General features: G+C 44.6%; 1 protein-coding gene across 1 annotated transcript in view; it reads right to left on the bottom strand.

Moving 5' to 3' along the window:
* Positions 1-1,553: 1,553 nt before the first annotated feature.
* The window catches only part of RHEB (Ras homolog, mTORC1 binding), a 52,384-nt gene continuing 30,303 nt past the window's right edge, over positions 1,554-23,634 (bottom strand). The window contains exons 2-8 of the mRNA XM_043464188.1: positions 22,130-22,201; positions 15,854-15,921; positions 10,269-10,351; positions 9,576-9,632; positions 9,421-9,468; positions 8,699-8,780; positions 1,554-2,064 (exon numbers count right to left, since the gene is read on the bottom strand). Coding sequence (XP_043320123.1) covers positions 1,972-2,064; positions 8,699-8,780; positions 9,421-9,468; positions 9,576-9,632; positions 10,269-10,351; positions 15,854-15,921; positions 22,130-22,201 — 503 coding nt within the window. The 3' untranslated portion in view covers positions 1,554-1,971. The remainder of the gene's footprint in view (positions 2,065-8,698; positions 8,781-9,420; positions 9,469-9,575; positions 9,633-10,268; positions 10,352-15,853; positions 15,922-22,129; positions 22,202-23,634) is intronic.

A 23,634-nucleotide genomic window follows, 5' to 3' on the forward strand; every position in this document is an offset into this window, starting at 1 on the left:
ATGGACCTGAGGTTTGAGTAAACTTCGGGAGTTGGTGATGGACAGGGAAGCCTGGTGTGCTGCAGTCCATGGGGTCGCAAAGAGTCAGACATCAGACACGACCGAGTGACTGAACTGGAGGAAACAGCAAATCAAGAAGGAAAAAGGGCCCACAGAGAGGTTAATGGAGGAGACAGCCAAGGAGACTCAGGTGGCGATGGTGAGAATCCCATGGACAGAGGAGCCTGGCAGGCCACAGTCACAAACAGTTGGACACGACTGAGTGACTGAACAAAAAACATGAATACACTGCTCCAAGCTTCCATTTACACAGAAATAACTTATCAGACGAGAAAGGTTGCCTGGATGAACTGGATCCAAGTTTAATGTGGCCCGTCTGGTGCCTCAGTTGGCAAAGAACCCGCCCCCCAACACAGGAGGTGCGAGAGACGCAGGTTCCATCCCTGAGTCGGGAAGATCCCCTGAAGGAAATGGCCCCCCACTTCAGTATTCTTGCCTGGAGAATCCCAAGGACAGAGGAGCCTGGCTGGTTAGGCTACCATCCATGGGGTTGTAAAGAGCTGGAAATGACTGAGCGACTAACATTTTCACTTTTCTTTTTCTTCCACATCCAGTGAGAGCACTGACACATAATATTACACCTAAGAACAAACCCTGTTAATAAGTAATGATACTACATTGCTAAAACGTATCTTTATTTAAATAAAAAATACTTGATGAAGTTCTTCTAAGGCTCAAATTTCATCCTGGAATGATGAGGCAAAAACACTTCAAAGATCCAAAATAACGGCATATTCTAAAAACATAACTTTTTCATTAAAAAGTCAGTTACAAAGCAAAATTATATTTGATCAACAGAATCAGTAACATTTCCTTAAATGTTAGAAATGGCCCTATGAAATTTTACCTGGGAGGGCAGCATTTAACACATCAGTCAACTAAGCTAGAGTTGAGGTGACGGACACCAGGCAATTTCCATCTCTGGTTGTCCTTCCAAGCTGCTGCTTTCAGAGCAGGAGATCCATGGCCCGGGTCTGCGGGAGGTTCGTGAACACAGAAGACTCACCAGGCAATCTTTCCTGTCCTTCACACTCCTGGAGGTTTGGGATGGTGACAGGTCAGTCTATTTCCTAACTAAGATCCTGTCTGCCATGGACATCAAGCTAAGTACAAAAGTGTCTCCCTGCGTCTCCTCAGAGACAAGCCAGAGGGAGCCCAGAAGGCCCTCAGGAAGCCCGTAGTCCCACCTGCGAGAAACACTCCACCCAAGAGGGGAACTTTGTGGGGTATGGGGGACACAGTCATTACTGGGGAACAACTCCCCTCACACATCTCCCCCAAGGCCACTTGACTTCAGTCAATTAGAGACCCCCCAAATTCGGGCACTCTACCCCACTGCCCATGGCCGCCAGGTGGGCCGCTCGCCTCTGTCTGTGGCCACAGCCCCCAGCAGCTCCTTGCAATCCAACCCAGAGGCTCCCGGGAGGCTGCGAGAGGTGCCCTCAGGAGGACAGCTCTCTTCTTTACAAGCCACACTGAGAAGCACAAAGATGAAGGTTTGCAGCTATTTTATTTACAAGTATACATTTAACACAATGAAATAAACACTGATATATCGAAGCCTAGTTAATAGTAGTGTAACAATATGTATCATTTGGATGATTACATTATTTTAAACAACAAACTACACTGAAAAATTAATGCGATAAAATTCTTGGTCATAATATTATTAAGAAATACAATATATAAATTGAAAATATGATTGCTCAAAATTTGAAAATGGAAGTGAACTCATTTGGACAGAGTCAGAGTTGAACATAATCTGAAAGGAGGGGGTGGGGGAGAATCTCTGACCCAAATGAAATCTTTCAGGTTAACAGAAGAGAAATGAAGCAGTTTATCGTGAAGGATGACGGGCAGTTGGCTTCCTCAGGCGGGACTGGGCCCCAGAGTCCAGGTTCTGCAGGAGAATCACATCACCGAGCAGGAAGACTTTCCTTGTGAAGCGGCCCCATCGATTTTTTCTGCCTCCAAAATTATCCTTCTAAAAACGTCAACAGCAGTCTGAAAACACAGAGAAAACCAACTGGTGTTAGTTTTAAAGTGGAGCCGTGACCAACACGGGTTGCAGAGAGTCAGACAGGCCTCGGCGACCGAGACACACCAGGACAAAGGCGGTCTCCGCCACCGGACAGGAGGCGGCCTGCTGCCCAGTCCTGCGCTCGGAGCTCAGGGGTGGAGGCCACGGGCGGGAGGTGCCCCAGCGCCGCAGGAACCAGGGCTTCCACCTGCCCCGGAGACCCCCGTTTTCATCCGTGACCCCCGAGCTCCGGCCCGCTCCCCTCTGACCTTAAGAGCCCCGTCTCCGCACCCCTCACCCCCTCACCCCCGGGGCTCTGGACTGGAGCAGGGCAGGGGCTCCTCCCACCTCGCACCACACCCCGCCCTTCACACCCTCTCCCCTCCCACCTCCTTAAACCCCTCAGCTCTGACTCTGAGGCTGTCCTCTCCAAACCCCGTCACAGTCACCCCGCCTCTGGGGTGGCAGCACCCCGGCCCCTCTCTCCTGATGGCGCCTCCCAGCCCCAGGGCCCGCCCCTTCACAAGGAGCCCCTGTCCCTCAGGGCGGGAAGCCATCACTTGGGGCAGCCGTCAGTCCCCGTCATTTTGGGGCAGTCACTGTGATAACCCCGAAACACCTGTTTTCAAAAGCCTCGCGGGGTAGCACCTACATCCTGTCATTACCAGGCACCAGCCCCCCATCTTGCTTTTCAGCTCCACTCAGTATCCTGCCGGCCAGCACCCCTCAGCCCGCTTTCTCAATCCAACCACACTTCCCTGCCCTCCCTCCCGGGCAGGCAGAGGCCCCAGGCAGTCACTGTCCTTCTGCTCCCCGCCCTGCCATCCGTCCGCTTGCACCCACACGGCGGACATAGCCGGGGGACACTCCCCCAGGGCCCCGAGTCCCAGCGCCCACCCACACTTCCCTGGTCCAGTCACTCCCCGGGATGAAGGGGTGGCGCCTCCTTCCACCGGGGTCTCTGAACCTCTGCCCCGTTCTCACCCTCGGCTGACGACTGCGTTCTACACAGAAGCAGCACCCATAAGCGAACTCGTCCACCAATGACCATGCCCTTGAGTCTGGGCTCATCCACTCTGGCTTGCTCCTTCCTAGGATGGAATGACAGAGGCAGCCCCAGGCGAGCCCCAGCCAGCCCCAGGCCCAGCACTCTAGTCTAATCAAGGCCACTGGCTTCAGCAGGCACCCCTCTTTCCACATTATCCATTCCCCTTCCTTTGCCATGACTAAGCTGGCATGTTATTTATTTATTTCATCCTAAGAAAAATGCCACAGGACTGGAAAAGGTCAGTTTTCATTCCAATCCCAAAGAATGCTCAAACTACCACACAATTGCACTCATCTCACATGCTAATAAAGTGATGCTCAAAATTCTCCAAGACAGGCTTCAGCAATACGTGAACCGTGAACTTCCAGATGCTCAAGCTGGTTTTAGAAAAGGCAGAGGAACCAGAGATCAAATTGCCAACATCCGTTGGATCATCGAAAAAGCAAGAGAGTTCCAGAAAAACATCTATTTCTGCTTTATTGACTATGTCAAAGCCTTTGACTGTGTAGATCCCAATAAACTGTGGAAAATTCTGAAAGAGATGGGCATACCAGGAACACCTGACCTGAATCTTGAGAAACCTATATGCAGGTCAGGAAGAAACAGAACTGGACATGGAACAACAGACTGGTTCCAAATAGGAAAAGGAGTACGTCAAGGCTGTATATTGTCACCCTGCTTATTTAACTTACATGTAGAGTATATCATGAGAAACGCTGGGCTGGAGGAAGCACAAGCTGGAATCAAGATTGCCGGGAGAAATATCAATAACCTCAGATATGCAGATGACACCACCCTTATGGCAGAAAGTGAAGAGGAACTAAAAAGCCTCTTGATGAAAGTGAAAGAGTGAAAAAGTTGGCTTAAAGCTCAACGTTCAGAAAACTAAGATCATGGCATCTGGTCCCGTCACTTCATGCGAAATAGACAGGGAAACAGTGGAAACAGTGTCAGACTTTATTTTTTTGGGCCCCAGAATCACTGCAGATGGTGACTGCAGCCATGAAATTAAAAGACGCCTACTGTTTGGAAGTTATGACCACCCTAGATAGCATATTAAAAAGCAGAGACATTACTTTGCCAACAAAGGTCCGTCTAGTCAAGGCTATGGTTTTTCCAGTGGTCATGTATGGATGTGAGAGTTGGACTATGAAGAAAGCTGAGCGCCAAAAAATTGATGCTTCTGAACTGTGGTGTTGGAGAAGACTCTTGAGAGTCCCTTGGACTGCAAGGAGATCCAACCAGTCCATCCTAAAGGAGATCAGTCCTGGATGTTTATTGGAAGGACTGATGCTGAAGCTGAAGCTCCAATACTTTGGCCACCTCATACGAAGAGTTGACTCATTTGAAAAGACCCTGATGCTGGGAGGGATTGGGGGCAGGACAAGGGGACGACAGAGGATGAGATGGCTGGATGGCACCACCGACTCGATGGACATGGGTTTGAGTAAACTCCGGGAGTTGGTGATAGACAAGAAGGCCTGGCGTGCTGCGATTCATGGGGTCACAAAGAGTCGGACACGACTGAGCGACTGAACTGAAGAAAAATGCAAAGAAAAATGTGTGGAAAGACGCATGCCAAAGTCTTACAAAGAGTACAGTGTGCCTGGAATCTGGCTTTCTGGATAAATCTTAGCACTCGCCTTGATTACCTGTGTGGTCTGACTCTGCCAAAGTGCATTCTCTTTCATCAGACTGCTGGAATACAGTTTGTGAAGGCCTCCACAGAAAATAAGCCAAAACTGCAAACACATCTCATAGTTCAGTAATAGTCAAAGTGCAGTATTCACACTGAGTTGATAATTTTTCTTTTTTTTAAACCACCATGTATTTTGTTATCAACAAATCTGGCTCAATTCCACTGGGGACAGTTTATTTTAAAATACTGGATTTTTGGTAAGTAGTATGAAGCTACCCTTGAAAACTTATCAATAAAATATTCGAGCAGTTTACACAGACTGGTCTCTAATTTTGTGACTACTGATGAGGTATCTCTTACTAGAGTATCTCTTCCTACACACTAGGTATCTCTTCCTACACACAGACCAAGAGTAGTAAGCATTCCAGTATGTAGTACCTGTGTGGACCAGAATCACCTACACCTCTCACGTAGAGGTCGGAGGGACTTGGTTTCTCCCCACCTGATGGGAGCAGATTCGACAACAAGATGAGACAAGGTCCCAGGAGCCATGACTGAGGGTTGAGAAGAGTCCGCACAACTCTGAGGACTGCGGCTTTCCAAGGATACGCATCCCATCCCTGTATGTACCTAACTGGGGGGCAAGAATCTTTCTACCTTAACGGATTAGTTCACGTCTGATAAGGCGTTTATTGATCTGATGAAGATGATCAAGCAACCAAGGCAACGGTGAGTTGGTTCATCTGACCCTTGAGCTTATCTGGGATGTCTGAGGCCACCATACTGCACCCTTGTCTTCTTTTAGAGTTTCAGCTGATGGAATTTTTTCATTTTAACTTTACGCCTTGAGCACAATTCCATCTTTCCTCCAGACACCAAAAAAGCAGTCTACTATCTTCTAAATGAAGCTGAAAGGTTAGAGTAAATCTATCCAGAACTGTATTAAGAATCTTAAGCTATATAACATAAACTAGACAGGACAGGCCTGCATCCTCATACCAAAACGTAGTTCAGTAACAAATCCTAAGCCAACTAGGCCACTCTCAGTGACCACAACCCTAGGTCACTCTCAGAAGATAAATGAGCCTGAGGCTTACTAGGCAATTCCTCTTGATTACATGCAGGCAGGGTCCATGAAGTATCTACACCTTTGAGGCTGCTGGCAAGCGTAATAAAGGAACTGCCAGACGCGTCCAGAACAGCACACACACGAACACACAGCAGAGGGACCACGGGCACCCACAGAAGAATGGGACAGCAGCTGACGCCTGTGTAATCGTCAAGCTGGAAAGCATAACTGCTCTTGGATCCTCAGATTTTCACCAAAGAACCAAAACAGAGGGAAGTCAGTAAACAGGCCAAAGAAAGCAGAGGGCCATTCAACCGCACTCCTCACCCCAAAACATGTTTAAATGAGATACAGCTGTCACAAAACATACATTACAGGTGTACAACATCATGACTCGATGTAAGAACGTATTGGGAAAGGATCACTGCACTAAGTCTGGTTCACAGTCACAATTTGTTTTTTCTTGTGATGAGAACTTTTAGGATCCACTCTTTTCTTAGCAGTTTTCAAATATACTGCATAGCCACCATGCTGTATATCACATGCCCAAGATTTCTTTATTTTATAACCTGTATACTATCTAACCCCTTCAAATCTTGATAATGTAAATTTTCAGGCACAAAGAAAAATGGGGTCAACTGTAACCACTGGGCTCTGCTCCTGAGTTCAACAAATGTTAACATCTGTGCTGTATCTGCTTGCTTTCCCTCTATCCCTCTACCCATCTATTTCATCTGAAACTAAGTTGTAGGCATTATGAAACTTGGCTGCTAAATACTCTGGTTTGCATTTTCTAAGAGTAAGGATAGTCTCTCCTAATCCCAACACCATCACTACACCTAAGACAATCATTTCCAAAATGTACTCAAATCTCTCCAACTGACTGGAAACGTCTTTCACACTAGCCATTTTAGACCAGATCCATTCAAGGTTCACAGAGATATTTAAATACAGAACAGTCTCCATCTCCCCCTCAGGAAAAATTTCATCTCTATGACACTTTGGTCAGGCACAGGTCTTCTCATCTATCAGAAAGCAAGGTAGAGAGGAGAGAGGACTAGATCTGGGTTAAATTCAAAATTTAGTCCAAGTTCTTACACCACCTGCAGTACAGAGTGATCTTAAAAGGTTATTCACCTCTTGGATCTTAAATGCCTCACTTCTAAAATGAGACAGATCAACTAGATGATCTTAAGGGTAGATAAGACAATGTTTGGTTTAACTCAATTAGAGATAATACAGGTATCTCTTACTATCCCAACTGGATTCTCACTGTCTGGATATGTGTGTTAGTTGCTCAGTCGTGTCCAACTCTGCAGACTGTAGCCAGCCAGGCTCCTCTGTCCATTGAACTGCTAGGCAAGAATACTGGAGTAGGTTGCTATTCCCTTCTCCAAGGGATCTTTCCAACTCAGGGATCGAACCCGGGTCTCCTGGATTGCAGGCAGATTCTCTACCGTCTGAGCCACCAGGGTCTGCACTCAGGAACTAAACAACTGCAGATAAATGTCTTGCTATCTACAACCCAGGAGGCAACCGCATAGTTAAGTTCCCTCACCTGGTGACACGGGGACAAACAGATCTGCCTGTCAGGGGATCCCTGGGTTGATCAGGCACCTACTAGAAACAAAACTACTGTATGTACAAAATCAGTGGCTGGACACTGTGGAGAACACGAAGTTCAGTGATACTGTCCTTGAATCTCAGGATCAAACAAAGGGGATCAGAAAGAAGACACTAATTTTGGCTGGAGGACTCCTGAGGGCCAAGGAGGAGGTGGGATTTGAGTAGTGGATCCAAGGGCAGGGGTCTTGGTGGGGAGAGGGGGCGGAGCTGGGGAAGGACAGCCCACTGTCCTCGACCACAAGCCCCACTCCCCACCCCAGAACTGTAGTTTCTCACAAAAATGCAAGCCAATTCATTTTATCTGAGGATCAGACAAGATGACATGTTGAAAAGACTAAGTATGCAGCCAATCAGAGAAAGAGCGTTTCTCGCTAGAGAGACATGAGGACACAGGGGAGGCATCTGCAAGCTCCATGGTGTTGAGGGGAGTGGGAGGGGCCTGGTGGGTCTGCCAAGCACAGGATGCGGTGGAAGTAACTGCAAGAGTGTGAGTCACACCCTGCACTCATCACCACACTGAGCGCTTTGGGGCTTGTTCGACAGACGACGGGCAACCCACTGACAGTTTTTATGTGAGTGACAGCATCTGATCTGCAGCGAAAAGAAACACTGGTGAGCACGTGGAGGCAGGAGGCAAGCCGGGCCGCTCTGGGTCTAAAGGAAGGAAAAGGAAAAAGGGGACACGGGAAGCCTGCTGACATAGAACTGACATCCCTCCTCACACATGCCTGTAAAGAAGCATCTGCCTGCAGGGCTGACACTGGTGAAACATGCTTGTGGACTGGTTCTTACTGGTTTCTATGTTTAAAAACAATACATACATCTAACTCAGTTTACCCAACACAAAAAGGGAGGAGGTACAAGAACAAAATTATTGCCAAAGTGATTTCAAATCATTCTTGTTTCTTTTCTACACCTGGACTTAGTTCTGTACCAGCCTTTAGCATGAAACAAAAATAAGATTACATGTTGGCAGAGGAAGTACTGCCTTTATATTAATTAATTTCTATTTATCATACAAATATTCTAGGTCCCACCATACTTAGAACACTGACTGAATTTAAAGTATCAACAGCTTTTTATCTTCCTAAAGCAACCCAGAGCTGGATACTCGAGGTGGTAGGAGGAGGAAGACTGAACAGGAGTGATGAAGACGGCAGGGAGACGCTGATTCAGCAACACACAGGCCCACCACTGAGGGGATACGGGGCAACGTGAGTTTTAAAAACCACGTACCTGATTTTCTTTAGCAGAAGATTCCAAAAATGCTGCATTCCAAGACTCTGCTAACGCCTTCCCTTCTTCATAACTGATCACCCTAACAGAAACAGAAAACTCTGGTTGAAGTGCTTTGCCCTTTATCACGTAAGGTATGTGTAACTGACTGATGAGGCAGCAGCTCAGTCTCATCCAGAGTGCGCGCAGAGTCTCGGCCACCCTGAGCTGGGGTGGGGCCTGATGGGGCCGCCCAGCTCCTGCAAATCCCCTATGGTTTGGAGAACAGGACTCCGGCCTCCGCAACAATCGACTACTTTCTCAGCTGCTCGGCTGTAAGCCCCCCGAGACAGGCAATTCTGAAAGGGCCCATGGGGCCCTCCTGCTGCCCACGGGCTGGGTCTTCCGATCTGGGTCTTCCTCCAGATGCTGAGCTCCCCAGGAACAGGGTCCTCAGCCTGGTGCTCAGAAACTGTGTTGACTAAACCAGCACTACCATTGTATTTTTAGTCTGCTTTGTGCAAAATGGTAAAAGCATCTGAAGATAATTTTCTACAGCGTGTGCCCTCTTTTTTAGAGGAAACATTTTCCACGATGGGTAAGATTTTTTACTGCAGTTTTGTTTCTCCATACTTCTGAAAACAGAAATGCTATAGCTAAAAATATTCTGGCTTTAAGAACAATTAAAAACAGAACCTCAGTGACTACATCACTTTATACAGCAGTATTTAGAAGCTACATACCTTTCCATATGTAGGTCTTTCTTATTCCCAACCAACATAATAGGTATTCTGTTAACACAAGGGGAAAAAAGCCAAAGTACACTGGTCAGTGCCCGATTTGATTGTTCGGATGATACTAGTACATCTAAAAAAAGAGATAAACGGTCGCTACTTACTGTACTTTCCCCACCATATCCAACAATTTGCCATGGATAACTTTGATCACTTCAAAACTATAAAACAAAAAGCATGAAATCAGACACCCATTTTAGTGGTGACATTCTAAAATGGTTGTTATCGATACTTATATTGTGAACAATAGAAAATGTCATAGACTCACCATTTTTAATATAAATCAAACTGAACACAAGGAATTCCTTTATTTTTTCCTAGCATTCTTTTTCATATGCGTATGTATTCAACACTCGTAGCCCTTACTGAGAATATTCAAGGTAGAATAGGCAAGATACTTAAATGGGAACGTTTACAACTGGGCTGATTTAATCTCTGAATAAAACATTTGTAGAATGTTCCTTAGCAATCAGCCCATGCTCCACACTAATAAGGTAAAAACACAGAAAAATAAGTCAATTAAGTATTTCCCATTTTAATTAGCAGGAAAGCTCAGATCATGTTCATTCACTAGTCTGGGCAGTCTGAGGTAAAGACATAGTTTTTTATTCCACTGGTGCAAGAGAATATTGAATGGGATAATTTTTTCCCTTAACAACCTGTTTGCTCCACCAGACAACCACTAAGAACCATTAAAGTCTGATTGTTACTACTGCCAATTCCAGCATAATCCCTCAGAAGGATTAATGTCACCTAAGCATGGCAAAGAAACTCAAGCAAGAAGAAGTACGCCTTACCTTTTGATTGATGTAACAGAATACACAAGAATATAACCATTAATATCTATGGAGTATGTCTGAGGAAAGATGGAATATTCATCCTGTGGAAGAAAAAAATAATTACATTTGAGCAAAGTCTTCACATGGGGCTTCCCTGGTGGCTCAGTGATTAAAGAATCTGCCTGCAACTCAGGAGACCTGGATTCGATCCCTGAGTTGGGAAGATCCCCTGGAGAAGGAAATGGCTACCCGCTCCAGTATTCTTGCCTGGAGAATCCCATGGACAAAGGAGCCTGGCCAGCTACAGTCCATGGAGTCACAAAACAGCCAGACACCACTAAACAACTAAACAACAACATAGTCTTTATATAGGGTAACAAGCAATCTGGACTATCACATGGTCAAAGAAATCAAAGCAAACAAAGTAGATTATTATTTTAGAGACATAGCTTTTATACACCCAAGATTTAAGGCTGGTTTGAGGGCAATAATATGCTTTAAGCCAATAAATAGCTCAGGCTAGTCTAAGACTTTCTACGGACGACTAACGTCTACTGCAGTTTGTGAGAGAGAAGGAATGAAAAGACAGGTTCCATGATCCTGTGTCGAGGAAAAGCACCACCACATTTTTTACAGATATAAAGCCCAGAGTCCCTTAGGCCTCGCAGAAAATTTACGAGTGCTCTAGTTTATCCCATAAATGTGTATTTTCACCTATTTCCCACACATGAGTCACAATGGCCTGGGCCCAGTCCATGGGTCATTAGTGGGTTGCTACCAGCACTTGGAAAAAAGAGGATGACTGAGAAAACAACACACCAGACCCAAGTCAGCATACTCAGACGTTTTAGGATTGAATGAGCTATTTACTGAGCAACTTTAGGAATTAAAGGCACACCTTATGCCACCGCCCATTAGGACCAGTTTTGTAAAGCTTTCTGAAGCACCCTGGAGCTTTGCGTACACAATTATTTAAAGCACACGGAAGTGCCTAACATCAGTGCAGGATTCAAGGGTGCCACTGTCTGGTACAAACATTTCCTGCTCAGCTGAAATACAGCTGTTACTATACCATCCCATCCCAAGCTCTACTGTAGGAGAATCACACCAAGCCAGCCTCACATCAAGTAACTGTCTGTTAACTGTGCAGTTCCAGTGTGGTTATGACGATGACCCTGAATCACTGCCCCATGCTAATGTGTCTTTAAAAAAAAGAGAACTATCAATGCTCTGATATTAATCAGGAAATAGCATTTCAACATCACAGAGCTTACTATGTATGCAAAGTAAAACCATTAATTATTAGTACAATTATGATTAAGTTTAATTCACTTTAGTGTTGATGTTGAAAATCAAATTATTAATGGAATGACAGATCTTTCTACGCAGATTAAAACAAAATTTCAAATGCTTTTAGTCGAGAGTTCAGCTACAGCAGACTCAAAGTTAAAAATTATATTTTCCCTGAAGCAAAGGTGAGGGAAAAAAGAAAATAATAATCATATTCAAGAGGCAGTGTGAAAAAACTAGTGAAAGTAAAACGGAGGAAAAAGACCCTCAGCTTTAACAATGACCAAAGAAGACAAAATTCCTAGGAATAAAATCTAAGAAAATAGAAGTGTAATATACGGTCCAGCTGAAGAAAATCTTAAAATAGTCCTAAAAGATAAAAAGACTTAAATCAGCCAAAGAGTGTGCCACAGACTTCAGCAAGAATATGCAGACTCGTAAGGATATCTATTAATTAATCCTAAATTATACATGAATGTAACATACTCCTGATGACAAATATACTTCCTGAGAAAGAATAGCAACTGCACAGCAGGTGGATGGAAACTATAAAGCTAGAGATTAAAACAGAGCAGGACTACATCTCATGAATGGAGCAGACTGGGAAGTCTGTAAAGACCCAAACAGATCCAGGAAGTAGGCATGTAACACTGGCATTTCAAATCAGTTAAGGATGAAAGGTAACCCTCAGCAAGCTGTACAGCGAACAAATGCAGAGCCACCTGGGGGTAAATGACTAAGTTGGATCTCTAACTCACACCTCAGCAAAAGTGTATTCCAGAGGAATGAAAGATTTGAAGATGAAAACTGACACTGTGTACACAGTGGATGGGAGAATGAAGAAACAACAATAACAGTCTTGGTTAAAAAGGGATTAATCAACTCAACTCTATGCAAATGAAGAAGTTCTTCATGGCTAAAAGTCTTTCAAACAAAAGGAAGACTGAAAACAAAACCTCAAAGCTCAGCTCATATACTAAATGCTAATTTTCTTCACATATTTCTTTTTTTGTTTTTCTTCACATATTAAGGGATCTTTAAAATCAGCAAGCAAAGACCATCCTCCCAAAAGACAAGGGTGACGTACATGAATAGACAAGGTAATTCACAGAACGGAAATACAAATGTCCTCAAACACAGGAAAATAAGATCAAATTCCTTAATAAGAAAGATAATTAAAATGACACTGGGATACTATTTTTCACCCAGCAGACTGGCAAACATAAAAAAAATTGGCCACACACCGTGTTGGTGAGGCTACAGGGAAATAGGTAGTCCTGTTGACTGCTGCCAAGCAGGTGACCCTGTGGGTCCAGTAGCCCCCCACCCAGGAAATCTTCTTATATATATGCCAGATATAACCATCTTTCTAAAACAACACAAGATATTGACTGCAGCACTGCTGGTGGCGGCCTGACAGGAAACAACCTAATTGCTGATCAATAGTTAAAATTATGCTGTATCCTGGGCTTCTGTGGCAGCTCAGTGGTAAAGAACCTGTCTGCCAATGCAGATGTGGATTCAGTCCCTGGGTAAGGGAGATCTCCTGGAGAAGGAAATGGTGACCCACTCCAGTCTTCTTTGCCTGGGAAATCCCACGGATAGAGGAGCCTGGTGGACTACAGTCCATGGAGTCGCAAAGAGACTCGACTTACTGACTAAACAACAAATGATATATCCAAATAATGGGCTATTATGCAGCCCTGGCGGGGCGGGGCAGGCTGTCTGTACTGATACAAAATAATCTCCATGATGGAGATACAGAAACACATTACTTTTTGTGTAGAAAATAAAAGAAAAAAACTTAAAATGAAATATATTCGCATGTTCATGTATAAAAGAACTTGGAAGTATTTACTAAAAACTTACAATGGGTTACTGCTGGCAGAAGGAAGCTAAGACAGCTATAGTAGAAAGATTTGAGTTTCACTATTTACCTTTTTGCGTTATTTTATTTCTACTAACATGTACATGGTATTATTATTTTTAGATGACCTTAAAAGACAAAAAAAGGGGGGGGGGGAGTGGGAATTTGACATTAAAATTGACTGTCTCTGACTCACTTGTCATGAGTTTACTTAAATTAGACCAAAACAAAATATTTCATGCAAACTAAAAATAACCAACTTGTATTTACCATGTTCATCACCATCTCTAGCTGGGCAATTAAATCAGCTGCATAAAATAAACTACTACATAAACAGTACTTGCTATCATATACTGCTATACAGTAATTGATTACACGTAATTTTACTCCTCAAATGCATGAGTGAACAAATTTACTACAAACTGCTTCTAAGGAAACTGCCCTTTAATCATTCTTCCTTGCTACCATGGTCTTAACCCCAGAGCCAGCCCATAGGAATCCGATTTAAAAACAGCTCCTAGAGCAGTAAATATAAGTGCCACGTCATCTAGTTTCTACAGAATGAGGGTGGGACCATGGTGCAAGAAATACTGCCTGTGCTGTACCATCCTGAATGGTATATAAACACCAGCACAGCCTTTAATGGTCTCCCAAGTATGAATACAGCCTTCAGGAACTATTAGCTGCAACGAGAACAAGTTATTCAAAGCACCTAATCTGGGTATATTCTGTGCAGAAATTCTCTATATATTCTGAGCCGGTGGTAACACAATCCAAAGGAGCAAGACAGCAGGGCTCAGAACTTAGCCCACGCTCCTGTCACACTCACACCGGACACAGTCCCTGAGAGCTCTGGTCCTTTCAGGGCCATTCTTTGTATCACCCGCTCATTAAAACAATTAACAGCAAAGTGTACGTTTATGCTTTAGAGCAAAACAAAACCTCGTAGAACACACCCAGAATAAGGGCCTATCCCAGGGGCTTTCTACACTGGTTTCGAAGCCACGTGATCAGTCATCTATGGTCAGTCGTCTATGAGGTCGGTCACTGGTGGAGATTTCTGTTGTTCCAGTAGGCTCCCACTCTGGATTGGGCAGGGACCCCACTGACTGAAAGCCTAGAATGGCTCCGCTGTAAGAAAACCCCATGAGGTCTGAAGACGAAAGCCCAGCAAATCTACACGGACGTTGAGAGAACGAGCTGGGTGTTACAGCTCTCTGACACAAACATTTGCTGTATTTGAAGCTTCCAGAAAGGAAACTCCAGGATTCCCTGCACCGCCAAAATGACTCAATACAGCTATTCTCTTGCTTCACTGGCCGGGGGGCAGGGTGGGGGAGTGGTTACACTTTCCTTCTTTGTTCACTTCAAAATATAAAGCAGAGGGAATTCATTCCAAACCCAGAAGGCAGGCCACATCCCTCTAGGTCTATCCCAGTTTTCCCAGGTCCAGGAAAAAAGCCTCCATTGAACATGGCAGACCAGTCTACCTGACTCTCACTTGCCTGCAGTCTGATCCCCTGTTGGTTCTCAGACACAAGGTGGGACCCAGCGTCTTTACAGGTCCCAGCCTTCGGTCAACAGTCCTAAGTTCAGCTGAACAAAGCGGTTTTTAACCAAAGTGGGACTGGGTGACAAGTAAGGGGGAAAATGAGCTGTCGAAGTGTTCTCTTTGTTCCTTTGACGTTCTCTTCATTTCTTTTATCTTTTGCATGCATGCTAAGTCGCTTCAGTTACGCCTAACTCTTCGCAACATGGACTGCAGCCTGCCAGAATCCTCTGTCCATGGGATTCTCCAGGTCAGAATACTGGAGTGGGTTGCCATGCCCTCCTCCAGGGGATCTTCCTGCCCCAGGGATCCAACTCCCATCTCTTATGTCTCTCGCACTGGCAGGCGGGTTCTTTACCACTGGTGCCAGCGACCCACTCGCCACCATCACTGTCACATTAACCTGTGAATATCTTTTGGGGGAGGGGTTACTTACTTTTGGCAATTACTGTCTAGCAAATAAAACTGACACTCTTTAATCTTGTAATCATATAATAAATCCATACAACCAGCTTATTTCTGCCTTATACCTTTCCCATGCCTTTTCCCCTGGAAAAGATCTACTTTTGTTCTTAATGTAGAAGGAGACGTATTTCAAAGGGAGGAAAAGCACTGATGTGATCCTCTGATATGGAATCAATGTTTAGAAAATAGAAAACTATCCTGTAATAAATATAAACCTTTACAACGCCACCATGAATATATTTAAAACAAATTCTGAAGTAGAAAAACAAGCTATTTGAAAAAACTCCCATAAGTCTCTTTGAAAAGACACAGCAGACAGCCTACTGATGTCCAAACACACATGATCACAGGGCTTTCTCGGCGTCGTCCTTGTGCCTACGAATGGCAGGGCCGGCACACCAGGCACGCTGCACGGGATTCTGACACACTTACCTGCCCAGCCGTGTCTACAAGTTGAAGGTGATACTCCTGTCCATTGACTGTGATCAATTTTGTGAAAGCTACAGTGAAAAAGGAATTAAAATATTTGTTAGCTAGAAAAAAATGAACTTTCGATCACTGAAAGCTTGAACAATGACAAGCAATTAAGCAGAGTCCTTGATAATCTCATAAAACAATCCCAGAAAACAAAAAAGAATGTCTGAGTTAATAGACTCTTCCCTTCTTCCATTATTTAACTAAGCAGTGGCGACTGAAAATAGTTCAAGGTTTGCCTGATTGGTTTTAGTCAAAGAAACTGAAAGCAGACAACACTTCGTATCTTATAAAAAGGTGTATGAATGCTCTGTGGACAGTCCTCTTGTGAAAAAGTGCAACATATAAAGTCTGAGGTCTAGAATGAACCCAAAGCACACAACTTTTCACTAATTTATAGCAAGTCTGGTGTCAGAACACATAGAGCTAATATTAACTGAAGCGCTAAGAACTTCCAGTGCATAAAAAATTAACAATTTTACCGAGAAATAGAATGGCACAGAATAGATGTTCTTTGTGAAGTCACCACTCTGACTTGGCTTAAGGTTGGAAGCAATTTGTCACAACTGGTTTTTCCCTATCAGGGGGGTGGGTGGGAATCAGACTCAAATCACTTAGGGAAAGTTCATAATTCTAAGGAGAAAGACGGCAAACAAACAGAGATGAAAGAGGAGAGAACTATTAATAGTAATAGGATATGAACCCCTGGTAAACAAATGGAACAGATTTCTTCTGCACACCCCAGGCCCAGCATCTTGACTCAGCCTGAGTCTTCAATCTCCTGGCTGGCCCCCCACCTGACTGGAGCTGGCCAACAGAACCTACTCCTTGCTCCACTGAGAGAGGACCCACTTCTGCCATTCTGTTCCACAGACGAACGAGAAAGTAAAAAGTAACCGATGAAAATCCTGAGAGAAAGCTGTGACGAGGAGGAGAGATCTTAGCTCAATGATGAATTCTCCAGGGAGAGAAAGGCTGGCCCCCAACAGATGCGACCATCAAAGAGACTCTTCCTAGCACCAAGTTTTTCTGATGTGACCAGGGTGGGGCTAGAATCAGGAAAGTGAGAATCACAGAGCAGACCACTCAAGCCAACTGCCACACTTTATCATTCCTGTGCTCTTTTTGAAAACCATCACTTCAGTGAAATTGTCACACTAGATGAAAACTGAATCAGAATATATGAAGACAGGGAGTACCCAAGATAAACTGCTTTCATCACTTCTAAGAGAAAAACGCTACTGTACTCCTCCCCCACGCTGTAAGCTTGAATTTGGGGTGCACAGCGGACTGACTCTGCTCCTGATGCCTGTCAGCCGGGGGCAGTCATGGTGTGCCTGTGTGAAGACGTGCCCCCTCCCCATCACAGTCAGGTGAGACCAGAAGCACATCTGAGACCCGATGGCAGCTCTGCAGGGACACTGGTGAGCAAGAAACCCAGAAAAGATCACCGAGACAGAACATTCACTGCTCAGGAACTCTTTCCTGGGGACCGGTGTTCACCGCCAGCACTGTTTCAAGTGTTCAAGATACTGCTGTCTCTGACCTCGGTGGGCTGACACCCCAGGAAAAGGAGGGAGAAGCAGATGGAGAGACAGACACACACAATTAGCTTCTCTATGAGAAGCATCCAGGCAGAGCTGAAACTGCAAGTGAAAAAGAAAGAAAGTCAAGGAAAAGTGAGAAAGACTAAGCCACTGAGACTGCGGGAACAGTGAGGGTGGGGTTGGGGAGAGGGGCAAGGTAATGAACACGCTAGGACGTGGTGAGTAACCTGGTGTGATCACTCTGGCTATGCCATGAGTAATGAGATGGACGAAAATGGATGAGGGACGCCGGGAGACGCCATCTAGACTATCATGATCTAAGAAGGACGGGGGCCTGGCCTGGAGGGCTGAGAAACGGCGGATTCTAGACGCAAGGCACAGGCCAGCCAGAGGGTTTTCTCATGGACTGGAAGCAGGTGTGAGAGAATGCAGATCAGGATGACGCCTGAGCTTCTGCCTGAGCAACTCCAGGCCCAAGTCACCAGCCATCAGCAAAGAGAAGGCCTGGAGGAGGTGCGGGCGTGGTGCGGCTGTGTTTAGTTATGTTCAGCGTGAAAGCCCAGGAAATATCCAGGGGGCAGTGGGGGCAGCTGAAACAGCTGAGCTGAGGGGAGAGACAGGGTCATGAGAGAGCAAGGGTCTAAGCGCCGGGGGCACCTGCGAAGCCGGGTCAGAAAGACAGGAGATTCAACCAAGGAACAGGGGAAGTACTGGCCAGTGAGGGGAGAGACAGAAAAGAAACAAGATATTAATAAGTGTTTTAGCATTTCATTCCCCAGGAAGAGGATGTAAACCCTCCTACACACAGCAGTGAAATGAAACTGAAGACCTTCCATCTGCCGCGGGAACACTGCCTCTTCTTGTTACTACAGAAAAAAGGGAAGTGCAATGAGAGGCACGCCTGTGGGTTCCACAGCCAGGAAGACTCGACACGACCTCCTGGTGCAAAGGGAAAGGCAGCCGGCTCCTGCGAGCCTCTACCTGGGCTCTCCTCTCTCCCTCCCTTTTCTAATCACTAGAGAAATTCCTCCAATTTCCAACCTCAAACCGTGAAACTGCCACAAGCAAGATGAACAGCTGCTTACGAGCTAAAGTTAAACCTAATAAGCAAATAAGCAGCATATTAATAAAGATTTCTAAAATGAGGTACTCACAAAGTAAGATCTGTGTTACTAATGTGTGCTGAGAACTCCTAATTCATAGTCTGCTGGACAAGTTACCCATCATGCAACGCGCGGTGATGTGGTACAATGCCTAAGGAGAATCTCCCAACTTTCGGTGAGGAGCTGTACTAACTCACCAACAGTGCTACCTCCAGATGGCAGAAACTGTGAACTGCTGCTATTTTTCCTTTAAATTATAAACTACCACTGTGAGATTTCATCATATCAATTTAGTTTGAATTGAGGTGTGACGGCAGCCATGAAATTAAAAGATGTTTGCTCCTTGGAAAGAAAGCTATGACCAACCTAGACAGCTTATTAAAAAGCAGAGACATTGCTTTGCCGACAAAGGTCCATCTAGTCAAAGCTATGGTTTTTCCAGTAGTCATGTATGGATGTGAGAGTTGGACTATAAAGAAAGCTGAGCACTGAAGAATTGATGCTTTTGAACTGTGGTGTTGGAGAAGACTCTTGAGAGCCCCTTGGACTGCAAGGAGATCCAAACAGTCAATCCTAAAAGAAATCAATCCTGAATATTCCCTGGAAGGACTGATGCTGAAACTCCAATATTTTGACCACGGGATGCAAAGAACTGACTCCTTGGAAAAGATCCTGATGCTGGGAAAGACTGAAGGCAGGAGAAGGGGACGACAGAGGTCGAGACAGTTGGATGGCGTCACCCATTCAATGGACATGAGTTTGAGGAAACTCCGGGAGATAGTGAAGGACAGGGAAACCTGGCGTGCTGCAGTCCATGGGGTCACAAACAGTTGGATACGACTGAGCAACTGAACAACCACCACCGTTACATTTCATCGTATCAATCTAGTTTGAATTGAGTTGTGGGAGTAACACTACAGTATATAGGAAAGCACAATGGCAGAGCAGTATTTGGTCTAGAAATTTCCTCAAACTAGAAAATATTACCATGGTTTTATTGATGCTGTTTTCTTAAACCCCTGTTAAAAGATGACCGAGTCCCAGAATTTTTGCTTTTGCAGTGATACTTCAGAGATCTGTTACTACTGAATGTTTGCTAGCAACAACCTGGACTAGATTATAAAGTTAGGTGTAGCGGTTCCCAGATTTAGAGTACTGTTTTTTAAAACCATAAAACCACACATTCACTTATGATGCTACCAACAAGTTTATGGCAACCATTTCCTTGCTCATTCCTTATTTTCTCTGAACAATTTTCTTCCGCTACATTGTGGGGGAAAAGGTGGAGGGTTTCTCACTGTTAGTTGGTCAGAAGCCTCACATACGGAACATGTCTGTGTATGCCTCATAAACTTAAAAAATTTTTTTATTATGTATTTATTTTTGGCTGTGCTGGGTCCTCACTGTTGCATGGGCTTTCTCGAGCTGTGGTGGGCAGGAGCTGCTCTCTGGTTGCAGTGCTTGGGATTCTTTTGTTGCGGAGCGTGGGCTCTAGAGCAAGGGCTCAGTAGTTGCTCTGTGGCATGTGAAATCTTCCCGGACCAGAGATCGAACCTGTGTCCCCTGTGCTGGCAGGAGAACTCTTAACCACTGGCCCACCAGGGAGGTCCCATCTCATGAACTTTAAAGGGACTCATACTCTGACAATCATTTCTGCTCTTGCCAAAAGATTTAATAAATACTGAGAATTCAATCTTTATTATGGAACACTGTTAGGAAAATATTAAAAATGTGATTAAAGACGATGCTGACAGCCTTCAAGGCAGGATTATATTCTGGTTTTGAGATAGCATCAAGGTAAGAAAGTCCCACTTCCATCAGTTCCATTACTTACATACAAAGAAAATGTATTTATATACAACATGACTTTCCTTCCAACTCAATTTTAAATGGCACAATTAGAGGAAGCACTTTTAGGGCAGAGCTTGCCATGAAAACTGTCATCTATGGATAAAATTCCCAAATGAGTCTTATCTCTTTAAGGACAAACTGCGAAACTGCTATGTATAGCAAATATTAAGGACAACGTCATGGGTTATTCTGTCCTTATTCTGACGTTGAGGCAACCAAGCTTGTGCATGTAGCACTCAGATGAATCTGCTCCTCACACTGGCACACTAGTCGATGCCAGCTAAACACATCAACACAGGACGCAGTCAGGACACCTCCTTCCAGAGACTGGCAGGGGTTACCTCAAACTCGGATCTGCCCAGAGTCAGCTCAGCAACCGACAGGCTTCCTTCCCTGCCACCAGCACGCTGGGACGCGAAGGACAGTTGAGTATTTTAAGCCAGAGGCTGGCAAACTCTGTCTGAAAGGGGCCAGACAGTAACTATTTCAGGCTCTTCGGGCCAGATGGTCTCTGAGGCAGCCACTCAACAGCTCTGCGATCATAGAGCTAAGACGGCCAGAGACAGCGGAGCACACTGTCTTGGCAGGGCCATGTTCTGATAAAACTTTATGGATCCTGAAATCTGAATTTCATGCAACACTCACATGTCACCGACATTATTCTTCTTTTGGCTTTTTCAAATATTAAAAAAATGTAAAAATCATTCTTTGCTCAAGAGCCGTACAAACAGGTAGTGAGGCCTTTGTGACATGCAGGCCATCATCTATCAAACCTGTCGTGAGCCTTTTTTTTAAAGTTTCTCTCTAGCAGTTGTGGGCAGGAGAAGTCTACAAATCCAGCTGTTAAGAGTCATGAACCCGGCTGTTAAGTCGGCTTCATGTCTAACATGCCAATCAGACTCTGACAATCTCAGGTTTAAATCTGTAAGCTCCTGCGGAGATGCTAGGTAAGTCTGGGTGTTAAGAAACTTAAGACTTGGTTCCAGTGTCTACCTAGAGTTCTAAGACAGCAAGGAGTAAGACCAGCGTCCAAAACACCAGCTTCCCAGGATGCAAGTGCTTCAGGTTCTCTTCCCTGTTTCCTGCAATCTAGGCTTGTGTCATGGGCCTAGAATCCTTCAGAAGATTCTGAAACCACAGACTGATACTGGACAAAGTAAAGGCTGAGGCTGTTTCTGGTCTTGGGGGCTTTTTTCTGCACATGGCCTGAAATGCCAACGAGCTCTGGATGCAACTTGTCAGAAAACGCTGCAAGGGCTCTTTCCAATCCTGAAACAGCTCACTCTTCACAGCCTCCTCTCAAGTCTTTAGAGCTAGAAGGGGCTGTGGGGACTAGCGCGTCTACAAGAGTAAGGTACAAAGGATCTGGAGTGTCTTCATCCTTTCAAGCTGGGAATCACTAGAAAGGGCTACCGTTGAGAAGAGGAAAGAAAAGACTGCATACTCTTCACTTACAGCAGCATCTCTAATGGGAGGTTCCAATGTGGAACTGGATCCTATGGAAATGAGTAACAACTTCGAGATAATGGGATCTGGACATCACTCACTCAGTGTGAAGTAAAACTGATTCCCTGTGAATGGGTAAAGCTGTGGCAGCTTCTCTGGGCTCCGGTTGGAGATCCATAGGTTTAACTGAGTACCCTCTGCAGTCCAAGCCCCCAGGAAGACACAGTGGCTGCTGATAAGCAAAAAGCAGGCTTCTCAGCTTACAAAGCCCTGAAAGCAATACTTACTATTTTCTATGGTTGGATCGTAGGAGTCAACAAATTGGCCTTCAACAAACTGAATCGTCAACGAGGATTTCCCTATAAAAGAGAGCAACAGCTCAGTATGGATTGCCACATTAAGGTAAAAAAAAAACCCACAAAACTTCAATTTTACTATTTTACCAAAAATAGTCTAAGAGGAAATATATTCCATATATACAACAGGAATTTAAACAATGAAGCTACTATGAATTAAACACGTCTGTGATATTAACAAACAGTACTAACCAATAAGCATATCACACAGTTTGTTAAAAGTAAACAAACCTTTAAATAAGGTCTAAGCTAATTTCCTCTGGTGTCCCTGAAATCTGGTTATTAATTTTGAACATAAAATTAATACAGCATGATTAGTTTCTTTGAGTTAATTTATGGATGTTGTAAGTGTTATCAAGTATAGTTTTTAAAGAGGATAATCTGAAAATGGGCTTCCCTGGTAAAGAATCTGCCTGCAATGCAGGAGACCCGGGTTCAATCCCTGGGTTGGGAAGATCTCCTGGAGAAGGGAATGGCAACCCACTCCAGTATTCTTGCCTAGAGAATCCCATGGGCAGAGTAGCCTAGTGGGTTACAGTCCATGGGATCGCACAGAATTGGACATGACTGAGCGACTAACACATACACATCTGAAAATATGTCATAAAAGTCTATTTTAAAAACTTTTTGAAGGTAGAAATTCTCTCTCAATCATTCAACATTGAAGGCCTCGCAATGCCTGGCACACAGAAGAAAATTAAGAAATATTCTGACTTCACAAAATCACCAGTAATAATTGCGCCTGTACGTTAACAAATCAAGAACCAGCCTTAAGTTCTCACCCCTCTACTGTCAGTAAATTTCTACTGGGGGACTTGAGAACAGGGTACCCTGTGAAGAAAGAGGGCAAGGCCACATTATAGCTGTCCTGCTGAATCCCAGGGGATTGGTCCTAGGACTCCCCTCAGACACCAAAACTCAAAGATACACAAGTCCCTCATGTAAAATGGTACAGTATCAATGAACTTACAAAACAGAAACAGACTCACCGACACAGAAAACAAATTTATGGTTACCGAAGGGGGAAGGTGGGGGGGGGGGGGATCTACTAGGAGTTTGAGACTAGCAGATATAAACTGTAAACAATAAGGTCCCACTGTGCAGCACAGGGAATTATATCCAATATCCTGTAACAGACTACAATGGAAAAGAATATGATAAAAATATATATATATAAAAAACTGAACCACTTTGCTGTATACCTGAAACTGACATGCGTCTCTAGATTACCTGTAATGCCCAGTAATACAGAGTAAATTCCATGTAAATCGTTGTCAGTGTGTAACAAATTCAAGTTCTGCTCTGTGGAACTTTCTGAAATTTGCCCCCCAACCCAATATTTTCCATCCAAGGTTGACTGAACCCCTGGATGTGGAACCTGCATATGGAGGGCAGACTGATTTCATTGGCAGGAAATAGGAAGTGGCCCCTCCCTA

The sequence above is a fragment of the Cervus canadensis genome, chromosome 3, assembly GCF_019320065.1.
Source record: "Cervus canadensis isolate Bull #8, Minnesota chromosome 3, ASM1932006v1, whole genome shotgun sequence".
In the NCBI taxonomy this organism is placed as follows: domain Eukaryota; kingdom Metazoa; phylum Chordata; class Mammalia; order Artiodactyla; family Cervidae; genus Cervus; species Cervus canadensis.